This window comes from Scyliorhinus torazame, chromosome 11 (assembly GCF_047496885.1).
Source record: "Scyliorhinus torazame isolate Kashiwa2021f chromosome 11, sScyTor2.1, whole genome shotgun sequence".
Classification (NCBI taxonomy): domain Eukaryota; kingdom Metazoa; phylum Chordata; class Chondrichthyes; order Carcharhiniformes; family Scyliorhinidae; genus Scyliorhinus; species Scyliorhinus torazame.
Window position 1 is genome coordinate 107,596,804 of NC_092717.1, and position 16,402 is coordinate 107,613,205.

The 16,402-nt window shown below is 48.0% G+C and overlaps 1 protein-coding gene across 10 annotated transcripts in view; it reads left to right on the forward strand.

The window, feature by feature from the left end:
- The window catches only part of ncoa2 (nuclear receptor coactivator 2), a 440,942-nt gene that overhangs the window by 308,982 nt on the left and 115,558 nt on the right, over positions 1-16,402 (forward strand). For all 10 annotated transcript variants that reach the window (XM_072467588.1, XM_072467595.1, XM_072467593.1 and 7 more), the window contains 3 exons: positions 321-421; positions 5,336-5,513; positions 6,349-6,537. In XM_072467588.1, the coding sequence (XP_072323689.1) occupies positions 321-421; positions 5,336-5,513; positions 6,349-6,537 (468 nt within the window). The remainder of the gene's footprint in view (positions 1-320; positions 422-5,335; positions 5,514-6,348; positions 6,538-16,402) is intronic.

Here is a 16,402-nt window from a genome sequence, read left to right on the forward strand (position 1 = left end):
CCGGATTCAGTTGATTTCTTTATTCCTCAGTGAGTTAGAATTGCAATAGAACTGGATGGATAATCCTTTCAATAGGAAGCCAAATGTAATTAGTGAAGTGAAACATTAGAGTGTAATTAGTGAAGTGAAACATTACATTGTTTTATAGCAAGAAACAGTTCTGAGCTTTGAAGAAAGGACTTCATCAAGAATGCATTTTGTTGAAATTATTTCTGTTATGGAAGTCAATATTAAATCAGTAAAGCAGCTTCATGATTTACTCTTGAGTTTAGGCAATCTGATGGATTTCCATGTTGCAATAATTTACTTTTGTTTTGCAGAAAAGGCTGCTGCAAATGAAGATGCGGTGCAGAAGGCTGATGTGTCCTCCACCGGTCAAGGTGTCATTGACAAGGATGCACTGGGACCAATGATGCTTGAGGTCAGTTTAGAAGCACGAAAGCTAGAAAATTGCAAATTTCATTTTTATGCTTTTAGAAATGATCCAATTAAATATATAAAGGTTTGCATTTTTTCACAACACATTAATTGCACTAATATTAATTGTGCCAACATTAGCACTGAGATTTAAGTTGATTTTGCAGCTTACACCAAACTTTAAGAATCTCATTCACCTGCACAAATCAGGGTAAATAATTTGAGGCCAAGAAAAGTGTAGTAATACCATTTTCCATCATTAAATCTTTCCTTGTATGAAGATTAAGAGTTGAAATCATAAAACTATCCTATACATGAAGTACAGTGACCAAGAATTTCTGCTTAATGCACAACAAGCAATCTGGGTGTAAATTGTGCTAATTTTCAGAAGTTTTTTTTGCTCGAGTTTCTGCTCACTTATTTACATAGCACTGAGCGTACAATATTCCATAAAGCAGGGCAATCGGGCAGTATTTGTCTTATTTTTTTAAAATGCATTAAGAACACTTCCTTGATATGTTTAAAAATGGTAATCTGGTGCAGTTTTATTCTCACAGTTGATATGGGGTCTTTCATAAAAAAGCAAGCATTTTTACTTGCTGCCTAGCCCCATTACATTATCCTTCGTAAATAACCAGGGAGGTGGTGGCGCAGTGGTATTGTCACTGGGCTAGTAATGCGGGCTCGCGTTCGAATCCCCATGGTAGATGGGGGAATTTAATAACAATCTGGATTTAGATGCTGACCATGTTCGATTGTTGTAAACACCCATTTCTATTCTATTCTATGGTTCTAATATCCGAGGGAATGTGATTCCAAATCCACAGCAACCTGGATGACTCTTAACAGTCCCTCGGAAATGGGGCTCAGTTCAAGGGCAATTAGGGTTGTGCAATAAATGCTGGCCTAAGCAGGGATGCCCGTAACCCAGGAATGAATTTAAAGAAAACTAAAAATAACTTTTAAAATCACAGTTGTTGCGGTGCAGGAGGGGAGTGTTTGGTCCACCATGTCTGCACCGGCTCCCCAAAAGAGAATGACGGCTTAGTGCCATACCTCTGCCTTTTCCCCATATCCCTGCATGTTGTTACCATTCAAGTCATCATCTAATGCCCTCCTGAATGTCTCTATTGAATTTGCCTCCCGGGCACTTCCAAACAGTGCGCTCCAGACCCAAACCACTTGAGATTTTTCTCACATCACAATTTGCTTCTTCTGCATATTACCTTAGATCTATGTCCTCTCGTTCTTGATCCTTTACGAGTGGGAACAATTTTTTCCTATCTACTCTATCCAGCTCCCTCATGATTTTCAAATCTCCTCTTGGCTGCCTTCTCTAAGAAGAACAGTCCGAATTCCTCCAATCTATCCTCATAACTGAAGGTCCTCGTCCCTGTAACCATTCTCGTAAACCTCCTCTGCACTCTCTCTCTCTCTCTCTCTCTCTCTCTCTCTCTCTCTCTCTCAAAGCATTCACATCCTTCCTGTAGTGTGGCCCAGGATACTACATGCTTTATTAACAGCACACTCCACCTGTCCTGCCACCTTTAATGATCTATGCATATATATATATATATACACCCAGGGCACTGCTCCTGCACCTTTTTGTTTAGAACTTTGCCCCTTATTTTATGTTGTCTCCATGTTCTTCCTCTCAAAATTCATCACCTCACATTTGCATGGAACCTCACCTGCTACCTTTCCGCCCACCCCAGCACCTTACCTATGACCTTTTGAAGTTCTACAATGTCCTCTTCACAGGTTTTTTATCAGTTAGATTTATTATTGTCACGTGTACCGAGGTACAGTGAAAAGTATTGTTCTGTGTACAACCAAGGCAGATCGCTCCATGCATGAATACGTAGAATATACAATAATTACACAATGTAAATACATAAACACAAACATTGGGTGCAGCATATGGAATATTATTTTTTAATAAATTTAGAGTACCAAATTCATTTTTTCCAATTAAGGGGCAATTTAGCGTGGCCAGTCCACCCACCCTGTACATCTTTGGGTTGTGGAGTGTGAAACCCACGCAGACATGGGGAGAATGTGTAAACTCCACACAGTTAGTGACTCGGGGCTGGAATCAAATCCAGGTCTGCAGCACCGTAGGCAGCAGTGCTAACCACTGCACCACGGGGCTGGTTTAGCACACTGGGCTAAATCGTTAGCTTTTAAAGCAGACCAAGGCAGGCCAGCAGCACGGTTCAATTCCCGTACCAGCCTCCCCGAACAGGCGCCGGAATGTGGCGACTAGGGGCTTTTCACAGTAACTTCATTGAAGCCTACTTGTGACAAGCGATTTTCATTTTTCATTTAATTTCACTATGCTGCCCTTGCAAACGGAATATAGTGCTACAACTGTAGAAATATCAGTTCAGTCCATGAGAGAGCCATTCAGGAGTCTGGTAACAGCAGGGAAGAAGTTGCTTTTGAATCTATTGGTGTGTGCTCTCAATCTTCTGCCCGCTGGAAGAGAGAATAACCTGGGTGAGAGGGGTCTTGGATTATGCTGCCATGCAGAAAGCCGAAAGCAAATTATGTGGGGTAGCTTCCAAGCTTCTGGGTAAGGGAGTACATAATGTTCAAAGAAACATACACACAACCCCCTCCCATCCACTCCACCATCACTCACCTTTGCCTATGGATATGTCGATAATGGGCCTCAGGTGGTTGCATTACTGGCAGCAGCCACTGACTCTGGTGGCACTGCCGAGCAGGACCTCTGCCCCTCTGGGGTCATTGAAGGTCAGTTGCCGCCAGTTAAAGTGTCTGATTGCCACTAAATTTGGTGTGCCTTCCCAAAAGGAGGTGACGCAGGGCTCATGCCAGCTCTCTAGCTGGCAGGCAAGACTCCAGTTGCCTCCATTAAATATCACCCGTAGAACTTGGTCTTTTTAGTCTTTTTCAAAAAGGAGTAGACTTTGGAGAAATTTGAATGATGTATTTTTTGTTTTAAAGGGTTTGTATACTGTTTTGAGTTTGATGACTTTGGGTGAACCAGGAGACAAATGTACAAAACAAGTGTTTAAGTAGGTTGGATGTTGGGCGGCTTTTCATTTTGAAGTGGAGCATCCCTGTTTGCAACAAGTTTAAACAATGACTGAATTTTTTGCTTTTGAAAAGGAGCTGGATGATTGCTAGCTCTGGCTGATATCACAAGGTACAAGACAATTGGGTTATTGGATAATGTGTCTTCTCTCTATTGTGGTCTCCATGTTTTAATCCCTTTGGTTGCTGGAAAGGAGATTCCCAGATTTTATTTTTCCCTGAATTAGCCTTGTTTTTTATATTAGTGTTTTTTCCCCCCAGAGCACGAAATGGCCGTTGGTGGGTGTGGGACATTGGGGGATCATGATGTTCAGTTGCATCATCACAATACACGCTAGGCTTGTTTGACTGGCTAGCATATTAGACTGCATATTATTTTTAGTTTTGTATATTTACTTTGGAAGGCAATAGACAGTTTATCAAGCTATTGAGCAGTAGGAAGTACAATAGGTTCCCCTATGTAGCTCCCCTCCAGACCCTTTTCTCTGTGCTTCTCTTAAGGTCTTGATTTCTTGATGACGTACGGCTTTGTAGGCATAGATTGCCCCTCAGTTTCTTGCCCAAATGACCGTTCTTCACATGTGATCCTAAACAGTGCATATTAGCAGAGAATCCAGCAATCGCAAAAAGCACAGCTTATCCTAGATCTGCTTCCAGACTATATGTGTGCTTTTAGCAGGGGACGCCTAACTGGTGTTCTGTCTTTCCCCACTGCACCCAATCCAGCAATGTGAGCACCTGAGGCTGATATGACCAATCCTCTCATCCAGCTGAGATCATTGATCACTGTCCAGACTGGGGTTGGATCATAGCACCCTCTTGGTCGGTATGGCTCAAAAATACTGACTGCTTAAACAAGCTGAGTCCTCCATTCTTTCTCCTCTGCATCCTTTCTTCCCCTGCAAGGTTATTAATGACATTTTTCTTAAACCTGTAATTGCCTGTTTTAATTGCACTATTTTAAAATGTTAATTTTTATTTTACAGTGGAAAAGGCTGTCATTTGAGTTGTGACATCATGTTTTCAGTGTGCAAGTGTCAGCTTTTGGTTAAGTATATTATCATAGAGCAGTGATGGAGAGAGGTTTGGTTTGGATACTTCAATTCCGAGCCTGACCATTGCAATATGAGGAGATATGTAATAAATGCTGTTAAATCACACCGGAGAGTGGAGGCAATCTAAAGGGATGGTCATGAGTGTGTGGGGGGTGGGGTGGTGGTGGGGGGGGGGGGGGGGGGGGGGGGCAGCAGCAGTCTGTAGCACTACCTGCCAACACTGATGTTTGCTTAAGTGCAGTCTCTGCATTTACCCAACACAGTTGCTAAGGTGCCGAGAGGTGGTGTGAAAGGAAATAAGTTGGCAAGAAAAAGAAGCAACTAACACTGCCTCCAAAAATAAAGTGTTTTCCAAACAAGAATTTACATGCAACAGCTGGTGATTGTTGCAATCTTGAAATTTGGGGTGGCATGGTGGCGCAGTGGTTAGCACTGCTGTCTCACGGCGCCGAGGACTCGGGTTTGATCCCGGCCCCGGACCGCTGTCCTTATGGAGTTTGCACATTCTCCCCGTGTCTGCGTGGGTCTCACCCCCACAACCCAAAAAGATGTGCAGGGGAAGTGAATTGGCCATGCTAAATTGCCCCTTAATTGGGAAAAAAAAAAGGAATGGGTCCTCAACATTTAAAATTTTAAAATAATTTTGAAATTTGGAATGGAAAGAGCTGCTGATGTTTGTAAGTAATCTTCTCATTTTCTAATGAGTTTTAGTCGAATGTTCTATCATCTCATTGTGTATGTGTGTGTGCTCTATCTAGTGACATTGAACATTATATTCACATCATAGTGTTTATTCTTTACAGGCTTTGGATGGATTTTTTTTTGTGGTCAATCTTGAAGGGCATATAGTGTTCGTATCTGAGAATGTGACCCAGTATCTGAAATACAACCAGGAAGAACTTATAAACTCCAGCGTCTACAGCATACTACATGTTGGTGACCACGCAGAGTTTGTGAGAAATCTTTTGCCGAAGTCTCTTGGTAAGAGTCTATTTGAATACCTTGAATTGTATCCAGTAGCTTACTCAAAACAAATTGGCTGTTTATCACCCAATACTGAAACTGGATCACCTTGGTTCTCAATTTACATTAGTGTGCTGGCTGCCATCTTGGTAGGTGCCTTCCGATGGGTAGCCCCGGTTTGTCACAGTAGGTCTTTTTTTTTTAACCATGTAAGTTGGGGCCCAGTGGTAAAGCAATGCTTCTCTGGGCTCCACAAAAATACTGAGTTTCCATGAATCATTGGTACCAGCCAGACCATTACTCCTCCGACCAGCCAGCAAGCTACAACATGTGCCTATTCAGGGTCTGCAGCTTGCCAGGGTCATGCTTATGAGGCCGAAGCCTCAACATAGCTGGTCTATGCGTGGATGGTTGGTGTTCTCAACCAGTTTACTATCCCAATGCAGTTTCGGCCATTAACAGCCTATAAGGTGGATCAGAAGTTAAGAATATTACTGTTTTCCTCTTTTATTATGTTACAAGTCTAGCAGTCATGCCTCCTCAGAATAAAATAGCCAAATTAAATGCCTTCACTTTGGCTAACAAAATAGGTTACTTGTAAATTCCATATTGTTGATTATATTGTGTGGAGTAAGAAACTTTCAGGATAATTTTTGCACAGTGTGTACATATTCATGTGCTGGAAAGTCAATTAAGTATTGCACTTCAATGATAAATGGTGTCACATGCTATGAAACATTTCAACTTTATGTAAATTAAGCCAAAACATTTTTTACACTTTATTTTTGCAGTATTAAAAATTGTTTTACCTGTTTCAAAGTGAACTGTTTGTGTAAAACATTAAATTTTCCAGTAAATGGGGTGCCTTGGTCCAATGAAACTCCAAGACGGAACAGCCACACTTTTAACTGTCGCATGTTGGTTAAACCACCTGGTGAGACTGATGAGGAAGGACATGATAACCAGGAAGCACCTCAGAAATATGAAACTATGCAGTGTTTTGCTGTATCTCAACCAAAGTCTATAAAAGAAGAGGGGGAAGGTAAGATTGTCATTATGGAACCTCCAGTGGGTGGTAGAATCACCTAACCACCAATGCATTTAAAAATGCATAATATTTCATATCTCCATATCGCACATGTTGTCTCCCATGCTAGTGTGGAATTACATAGAACATACAGTGCAGAAGGAGACCATTCGGCCCATCGAGTCTGCACCAACCCTCTTAAGCCCTCACTTCCACCCTATCGCCGTAACCCTATCTAACCATTTTGGTCACTAAGGGCAATTTATCATGGCCAGTCCACCTAACCTGCATGTCTTTGGACTGTGGGAGGAAACCGGAGCACTCGGAGAAAACCCACGCAGACACTGGGTGAACGTGCAGACAGTCCTGGCGCTGTGAAGCCACAGTGCTATCCACTTGTGCTACCCTGCTGCCCATTGTAGGTTACAGATTTGCACCCATCATTCTTGTATGGCAAGTACATGCTGCAAAATACCACTGTATGGCAAGTGAGTTTCCCCACAGAAAATTGAACTTACATGCCACCTAATGACTTGAGTCGCATCATATTTGTTGTAGCCTGGGGTCAGTGTCCCTGCTTGTCCTCTAGGCAGTGGCTAGCACATTACAAGGAATGCCTTTGAATAGGAAACATAATTAACTAGTGAAAATTGCTGCATCAACATACCTTTTTTGGAAGCATTGAAACTAAGCTGTTTTAAATCCACTCTATTAATATTTTAAAAAGCAGAATCTTCCTTTTGGTGCCAGTAATTGCTGAAAAGGTGATTTATTGACAATTTTCCCTCCATTCCGATTCACCTTGTGCAATAATAGTTGCTCAACTCTTGCATATCTGACAACTCAATACAAAAACTGATAGATAGCCCTGATAAACATTGCGAAAATCAATTGTAGAAGAAAATTTTAAAATCCTATTAAAACTTGCAAGTCATTAAAATTATAGATGCATTGATACTTTGACTCAAATTACCTTATTAGCAATCATTTTTACAACAAAGATTGCAGTAGTTAAAAATACAGCACAAAACTCTTTTATTCCAGTCACATCTAATTCTACCAGGATTTAGTGTATAACTTTGTTACCAAATGAAAAATCATATGAAGATTTGTTTTCATCCTTAATAAAATCTGTAAAATGTCACCATTCCTCACAGAAAGGACTTTTAAAGAAGATTTAATTTAATAGGACCGGACCAAAAAAAATACATTTCAGGGGTTTTGCCTGCATTTGAATTTGTACAGAATTTTCCTGTTTGACTTTTTTTTATTTTAATTGCGCCAAGTATTGCTTCGGTAGGACACTATCATGTTTTCTTTTAAATATAAAGAGTGTCCACAATGCAGGCATGGAACATGCAAGTCTTTAATTCCAGAAGAAAATTATGACCAAAATTTGCTCTTAAAAATTAGTTTGTAACTTTCGGTTGCGGCTATGCGGAGCTAAGTCGCACATTCGGCAGCTCCCGCAAAAAACGGACTTTTGGGCTCTTTTCAGGGCCCCCCAACTACATTTTTCGACGTTTCCCGCTGTGGGAAGGAGTGTACAATAGTTCCACGACAGTATATGGCTTTTACCAGGAGCGGGGCGACTAAAAAAGTGGTGGTGGACCCGAAGAAGGTGCGAGGGAAGAAGACCAAAATGGCGGCGGGCAGGGACCAGGCAGCGTGGATGCAGTGGGCGCAGGAGCAACAGGAGGTTATCCAGCGCTGCTTCAGGGAGATTAAAGCGGACCTGCTTGAGCCGATGAAGGCTTCTATCGATAAGCTGCTGGAGACGCAGATGGCCCAGGGGGTGGTGATCCGCGAGGCCCGACAAAAGATCTCCGACAACGAGATCGAGATCTTAGGCCTGGCGGTAAAGGTGGAGGCGCACGAGGCGCTCCACAAGAAATGGCAGGAGCGGTTCGAGGAGATAGAGAATCGGTCGAGGCGGAACAACTTGCGGATTCTGGGCCTCCCGGAGGGGCTGGAGGGGCCGGATGTGGGGGCCTATGTGGTCACCATATTGAACTCGCTGATGGGAGCGGGGTCCTTCCAGGGGCCCCTGGAGCTGGAAGAGGCCCATAGAGTGCTGGCGAGAAGGCCCAAGGCTAACGAGTCTCCGCAGGCGGTGCTGGTGCGGTTTCATCGGTTCGCTGATCGCGAGTGTGTGTTCAGGTGGTCCAAGGAAGGAGAGGAGCAGCAGATGGGAGAACCCGGAGGTTTGAATATACCAGGACTGGAGTGCGGATGTGGCGAAGAGGAGGGCCGGGTACAATCGAGCGAAGGCGGTGCTGCACAGGAAGGGGGTGAAGTTTGGCAGGTTGCAGCCGGCGCGACTGGGTCACCTACAAGGACCGGCACCATTATTTTGAGTCTCCGGAGGAGGCGTGGGCCTTTGTTCAGGACGAGAAGTTGGACACAGATTGAGGGTCGGGATGGGCGTTTGGGGATCGTGGTTGATATGTTACTTTTTGAGAGGGGGGGTCCTTTGCTCTTGTTTTTTTTTCTTTCTGGTTCGGTGAGGGTGATTAGGGCGGGTTGGGCACTGTTTTGGTTGGGTTGGTCAGTGGGGCTCTTGGAGGGGGGTAAGCAAATTGAGCAGGGGTGGATGGCCAGCAGTGAGTTGGGGCCCCGCGGGGGAGGGGGAGGCCCCGCCGGGGAGGGGGAGGCCCGGGTCGGGGGTGAGGGGACTGGGCCTGTAAAAGGAGCTGCGTCAGAGGTGGCGGGGCCGGGTAGGTGGAAAGCACGGGCTTTTTCCCGCGCTGAAGACTGGAGGGGGCGGGGCCGGGGCGGGGAAGCGAGGGTTGTTTCCCGCGCTTGAGATGGAAGGGGGAGGTGGAGAGCCTGCGGATGGGGAATGGAAGAGGATGGTGTGCCACAATGGGAGGAGTCGAAGGAGAGGCGGGAGTGGACGGGGTCATCAGGAGTCAGCTGACTTGCGGAAATGCAGTGGGGGGATTAAAGCAGCTAGGAGGAGTCCTAGCCCGGGGGGGGGGGGGAGGGGGGGGGGAGGAATAGAGTTGCTGCTGCTATGGTCAAGGGGGAGCTGAGGCGTGGGTCGAGATGGGGGTATGCCACCATGGGGAACGGGCTGGGAGTGGGGTGCGGTGTGCGTGGCTGGCCGAGGAGGGGTTATGACTAGTCGGCGGGGGAGGGGGGCGGGTAGCCACCTGATCTGGCTGATAACCTGGAATGTAAGGGGACTGAATGGGCCGGTTAAGCGGGCCCATGTGTTCGCGCACCTGAAGGGGCTCAAGGCGGATGTGGTTATGCTCTAGGAGAGACACTCAAGGTGGCAGACCAGGTAAGATTGAGGGAAGGGTGGGTAGGTCAGGTGTTTCATTCGGGGCTGGATGCCAAAAATCGAGGAGTGGTGATCTTGGTGGGAAAGGAAGGTGTCGTTCGAGGTGTCTAGCATTGTGGCAGACAATGGCGGTAGGTACGTAATGGTAAGTGGTAAGCTGCAGGGAGAAAGAGTGGTACTGGTCAATGTGTATGCCCAGAACTGGGACGATGCGGGTTTTATGCGGCGCATGTTGGGTCAGATCCCAGACTTGGAAGTGGGGGGCCTGATAATGGGGGGAGACTTCAACACGGTGTTGGATCGGGCACTGGATCGCTCCAGATCTAGGCCGGTAGGAAGCCGGCGGTGGCTAAGGTGCTGAGGGGGTTTATAGACCAGATGGGAGGGGTGGACCCTTGGAGATTTGCAAGGCCTGGGGCTAGGGCATTTTCATTCTTCTCACATGTCCATAAGGCTTATTCCCGGATCAACCTTTTTAATTTTGAGCAGGGTGCTGATAGCGAGAGTAGAGGATACCGAGTACTCGGCGATAGCCATTTCGGATCACGCCCCGCATTGGGTGGACTTACAGCTGCGGGAGGAGAGGGACCAGCGCATAGAGAGATACCTGGAGGCCAACGATAACGGGGAGGTCCGAGTGGGGATGGTATGGGAGGCGCTGAAGGCGGTGGTTAGGGGAGAGCTGATCTCCATTAGGGCCCACAAGGAGAGGCGGGAGCGGAGGGAGAGGGAGAGGCTGGTGGGGGAGATGGTGAGGGTAGACCGGAGGTATGTGGAGGTGCCTGAGGAAGGACTGTTGAGGAAGAGGCGCAGCCTCCAGGCCGAATTCGACCTGGTGACCACCAGGAAGACGGAGGTGCAGTGGAGGAAGGCCCAGGGGGCGATTTATGAGTATGCGGAAAAGGCAAGTCGGATGCTGGCGCATCAGCTTCGGAAACGGGACGCAGCTAGGGAGATCGGGGGAGTTAAGGACAGGGGAGGGAGTGTGGTGCGGAGTGGGGTTGGCATCAATGGGGTCTTCAGGGACTTTATGAGGAATTGTATCGGTCCGAGCCCCCACTGGAGGAGGGAGGGATGGGCCGCTTTCTGGACCAATTGAGGTTTCCGAAGGTGGAGGAGGGACTGGTGGCAGGATAGGGGGCCCCGATTGGGCTGGAGGAGCTGACCAAAGGGGTAGGGAGCATGCAGGCGGGGAAGGCACCGGGGCCGGACGGTTTCTCGGTCGAATTCTATCAAAAAGATATGGACCTGTTGGGCCCGTTGCTAGTTAGGACCTTCAATGAGGCAAGGGAGGGGGGGGCTTTGCCCCTGACGATGTCCCGGGCACTGATCTCCTTGATCCTGAAGCGGGACAAGGATCCCCTGCAGTGTGGGTCTTACAGGCCGATTTCGTTGCTAAACGTAGATGCCAAGGTGCTGGCGAAGGTCTTAGCCACGAGAATTGAGGATTGTGTGCCGCAGGTCATCCACGAAGACCAGACGGGGATCCTGAAGAGGAGGCACTTGAATGCGAATGTGCGGAGGCTTCTGAACGCGATTATGATGCCGGCGAGGGAGGGGGAGGCGGAGATAGTGGTGGCGATGGACGCTGAGAAAGCCTTCGATAGGGTAGAGTGGGGGTACCTGTGGGAGGTGCTGAAGAGATTTGCATTTGGGGGAGGGTTTGTCAGGTGTGTTAGGCTGTTGTATGAGGTCCCGATGGCGAGTGTGGCCACGAACAGGAGATCTGAGTACTTTCGGTTGCACCAAGGGACGAGGCAGGAGTGTCCCCTGTCCCCCCTGCTCTTTGCATTGTCGATTGAACCCCTGGCAATGGCACTGAGGGAGTCGAGGTACTGGAGGGGGTTGGTGCAGGGTGGGGAGGAGCATAGGGTGTCGCTCTATGCGGAAGACTTGCTGCTATATGTGGCGGACGCGGTGGGGGGAATGTCGGAGGTAATGAGGATCCTCCGGGAATTCGGGGATTTCCCGGGTACAAGCTCAACATGGGGAAGAGCGAGCTGTTCGTGGTTCACCCAGGGGACCAGGAGAGGGGGATTGGCGAGCTCCCACTTAAACAGGGCGGAGATGAGCTTCAGGTATTTGGGGTCCAGGTGGCCAGAGCTGGGGGGCCCTGCATAGGCTTAATTCACAAGGCTGGTGGAGCAAATGGAGGAGGAGTTCAAGAGGCGGGGCGCGTTGCCGCTGTCCTTGGCGGGTAGGGTGCAGTCAGTCAAAATGACGGTGCTCCCAAGGTTTTTGTTCCTGTTCCAGTGCCTCCCCATGTTTATCCCGAAGGCCTTTTTTAGGCGGGTCAACAGGAGCATAATGGGGTTTGTGTGGGCGCAAGGAACTCCGAGGGTGAGAAGGGTGTTCCTGGAGCGGAGTAGAGATATGGGGGTGCTGGCGCTGCCCAACCTCTGTGGGTATTACTGGGCCGCCAATGCGACGATGGTGCGCAAGTGGGTGATGGAGGGGGAGGGGCTGCATGGAAGAGGCTGGAGACGGCGTCTTGTGTGGGTGCGAGTCTGGGGGCGCTGGCAACGGCGCCGCTGCCGCTCCCTCCAAGGAGGTATACCACAAGCCCGGTAGTGGCCCTGGGGCAGTGGAGGCGGCACATGGGGGATGTTGGGGCATTGGTGTGGACCCCAATACGGGGGAACCACCGGTTCGTCCCAGGGAGAACAGATGGAGGGTTTTCGGGGTGGCACAGGGCAGGGATACGAAGGTTGGAGACCTGTTTGTGGACAGGAAGTTCACGCGCCTGGGTGAGCTGGAGGAAACGTATGGGCTCTCCCCCCCCCCCCCCCCCCCCCCCCCCCCCCCCCCGCCCGCCGCCAGGGAACGCCTTCAGGTACTTACAGCTAAGGGTGTTTGCCAGGCGGCAGGTGGTGGAATTCCTGCGGCTGCTGCCACACACAGTACAGGACAGGGTGCTCTCTGGGGGGGGGGTGAGATCTCGGAAACTTACCAGGTGATGCAGGAGGAGGAGGCCTCGGTGATGGAGGTGAAAAGTAAGTGGGAGGAGGAGATCGAGGAAGGGACGTGGGCAGATGCCCTAGGAGGGTGAACTCTTCCTCTTCGTGCGCGAGGCTCAGCCTCACACAGTTTAAGGTGCTGCACAGGGCACACATGACCGGGACAAGGATGAGCCGGTTCTTTGGGGGCGAGGACAGGTGTGTTAGGTGCTTGGGGAGCCCAGTGAATCACACCATATGTTCTGGGCATGCCAGCGCTGGAGGAATTTTGGAGGGGTGTAAAGAGGACAGTGTCGAGGGTGGTAGGTTCCAGGGTCAAGCAGGGCTGGGGGCTCGCAATATTCAGGGTGGCAGAGGAGCCGGGAGTGCAGGAGGCGAAAGAGGCTGGTATTCTGGCCTTTGCATCCCTGGTAGCCCGGCGGAGGATTCTTCTTCAGTGGAAGGATGCGAGGCCCCCAAGCGTGGAATCCTGGATCAACGATATGGCGGCGTTTATTAATTTGGAGAGGGTGAAATTCGCCTTGAGAGGGTCGGTACAAGGGTTCTTTAGGCGGTGGCAACCGTTCTTAGACTTCCTGGCAGAACAGTAGACATTGGTCAATGGCAGCAGCAACTCGGTGGGGGGGGGGGTTACTTTACTTTTGTTTTTGTTTATTTACACTGGGGGGTCTGAGGGGGTGTATATGTTTGCTTTGTGTTAAGTCGGGGTGTTAATTTATTATTTATGTACGGGGGGAGGGGGGTATGGAGGTTGCTTTTTTGGACTGTTTTGTACCCTGTTGGGTTCCTTTTTCATTTTGTTACTGATATTCTGTCAAAAATCTTCATAAACATTTTTTTTTTTTTTAAATAAAATAAATTAGTTTGTAATAATTTTGTGCCATATTTAATCACATTCTAGATTTCAGAGTTTTCACTATTTTGTCTTTGCCTGAGCGGCCAGAATAGGGTTGGTGTTGGGAGGACAAGAGAGTAATAGCAGTCAATCCTTCAAAATATCAACTGACTTAATTTTAATTCTGACCTTATTATTGTGGTGTGAATATTCATTATAATACTGATCAATCACGGTAACTTGATTTTTATAAAAAGTCTCCCATTGGTCAAGACTGATAGGTAATGACCCTCTTGCCAATGCAGCTTGTCCCCACAATTTTAATATCTTGCGTATTGTTCATTTAGATTTCAACTATTAATTTCAATGATGAGACTTAATTATTATTTTCATTTGCCATATCATTAAATAAACAGAGCAAGTGGACATGTAGGTTAATGGATAGTCCCCCATGGTTGGAATTGAACCAGAGTCCCTGGGCAGCAGTGCTAACTGCCCACTGTGCTGTGCCGCCCCTTATTTAGAGAGATATCTCAAAAAGTCTTCACATTGAATAACGCAAACCTGCTGAGCAGGAGGAAAGCGTAGATTGGGAAATAAAAGACCATTTCTCTGTCCTTGTCTCCGACTGATCTATATGCTTCTGAATCCTCTGACGATCCTCATCACTATCTGCAACACCACCAACCTTTGTGTCATCTGCAAACTTACTAATCAGACCAGTTACATTTTCCTCCAAATCATGTATATATACTGCAAACAGCAACGGTCCCAGCACTGAACCCTGCAGAACACCACTAGTCACAGCCCTCCATTCGGAAATGCATCCTTCCACTGCTACCGTCTGCCTTCTATGACTACACCAGATCTGTATCCATCTTGTCACCTCACCTCTGATCCCATGTGACTTCATCTTTTGTACCAGTCTGCCATGAGGGACCTTGCCAAAGGTTTTACTGAAGTCCATGTAGACAACACCCACTGCCCTTCCTTCATCAATCATCTTCGTCACTTCCTCAAAAAACTCGATCAAGTTAGAGGCATGACCTCCCCTCGATAAAACCATGCTGCCGCAATATTGGGCAAGTTAAAATCACACACCATAACCCTGTTGATTTTACATCTTTCAAAAATCTCTGTACCTATCTGCTCCTCTATCTCTCGCTGGCTGTTGGGAGGCCTGTAGAAAACCCCCAACATTGTGACTGCACCCTTCCTACTCCTGAGCTCCACCCATATTGCCTCTCTCCATGAGCCCTCTAAGGTGTCCTCTTGCAGTCCAGCTGTAATATTCCCAACCAGTAATGTAACACCCACCCCTTTTACACCCCCTCTAACCCGCCTGAAGCATCTGAATCCTGGAACGTGTAGCTGCCAATCCTGTCCTTCCCTCAACCAAGTCTCCGTAACAGCAACAACATCATAGTTCCAGGGCGGCACGGAGGTATAGTGGTTAGCACTGCTGCCTCATGGCACCAAGGACCCAGGTTTGTTCCTGGCTCCAGATCACTGTCCATGGGAATTTGCACATTCTCCCCGTGTCTGCGTGGGTCTCAGCCCCGCAACTCACAGGTGTGCAGGGTAGGTGAATTTGTCACGCTGAATTGTCCCTTAATTGGGGGGGGGGGAATTAATTTGGTACTTTACTTTTTTTTTTAAATCATAGTTCCAAGTACTTATCCAAGCTCTAAATGAATCTGCCTTACCTGTTAGACTTCTCGCATTGAAACAAATGCACTTCAGACCACCAGTCCCACTGTGTTCAGCAACATCTCCTTGCCTGCTCTTCCTCTCGGTCTGACTGGCCTTATTCACTAGTTCCCCTGCCGTTATTTTGCCTGCTGACCCACTGCTCTTGCTCCCACCCCCCTGCCACACTAGTTTAAATCCTCCCGAGTGACGCTAGCAAACCTTGCGGTCAGGATATTTGTGCCTCTCCAGTTTAGATGCAACCTGTTCTTGTACAGGTCCCACCTGCCCCAGAAGAGATACCAATGATCCAGATATTTGAAACCCTCCCTCCTACACCATCTGTTTAGCCACATGTTTAGCTGCACTATCTTCCTATTTCTAGCCTCACTGGCACATCACACGGAGTAATCCCAAGATTACAACTCCAGAGGTCCTATTTTTTAATTTACCAGCTAACTCCCTGGACTCCCCTTGCAGGACCTTGCCACTCTTCCTGCCTATGTCATTAGTACCAATGTGTACCACAACCTCTGGCTGTTCACCCTCCCCATTCAGAATGCCCATTGCCCATTCAGAGACATCCTGGGAGCAGGGAGGCAACATACCATCCTGAGTCTCTTTTACATCCACAGAAGTGCCTCTCTGTCTCCCTGACTATAGAGTCCCCTATAACTATTGCTGTTCTGCGCTTTGTCCCTCCCTGCTGAACAACCGAGCCAGCCATGGTGCCACTGCTCTGGCTGCTGCTGTTGTTTTCTCCTGATAGGCCACCCTCCCGCTCCCCCCAACAGTATCCAAAGCGGTATACCTGTTCGAGAGGGGGACAGCCATAGGTGCCTCCAGCACTGACAACTTGCTCCTTCTAGCGGTCACCCATCTATCTGCCTGCACCTTGGGGTGACCACTTTTCTAAAACTCCTATCTATGACGCTTTCCACCACCTGCATGCTCCTAGTGTATCCAACTGCTGCTCCAACCGATCCATGTGGTCTGTGAGGAGCTGCAATTGGGTACACTTCCTGCAGATGTAGTTGACTGGAACGCTGGAAGTTTCATGGACCTCCCACATCTCACAGGTGAAAGAACTTGAGGAAGTTCGATAAACAT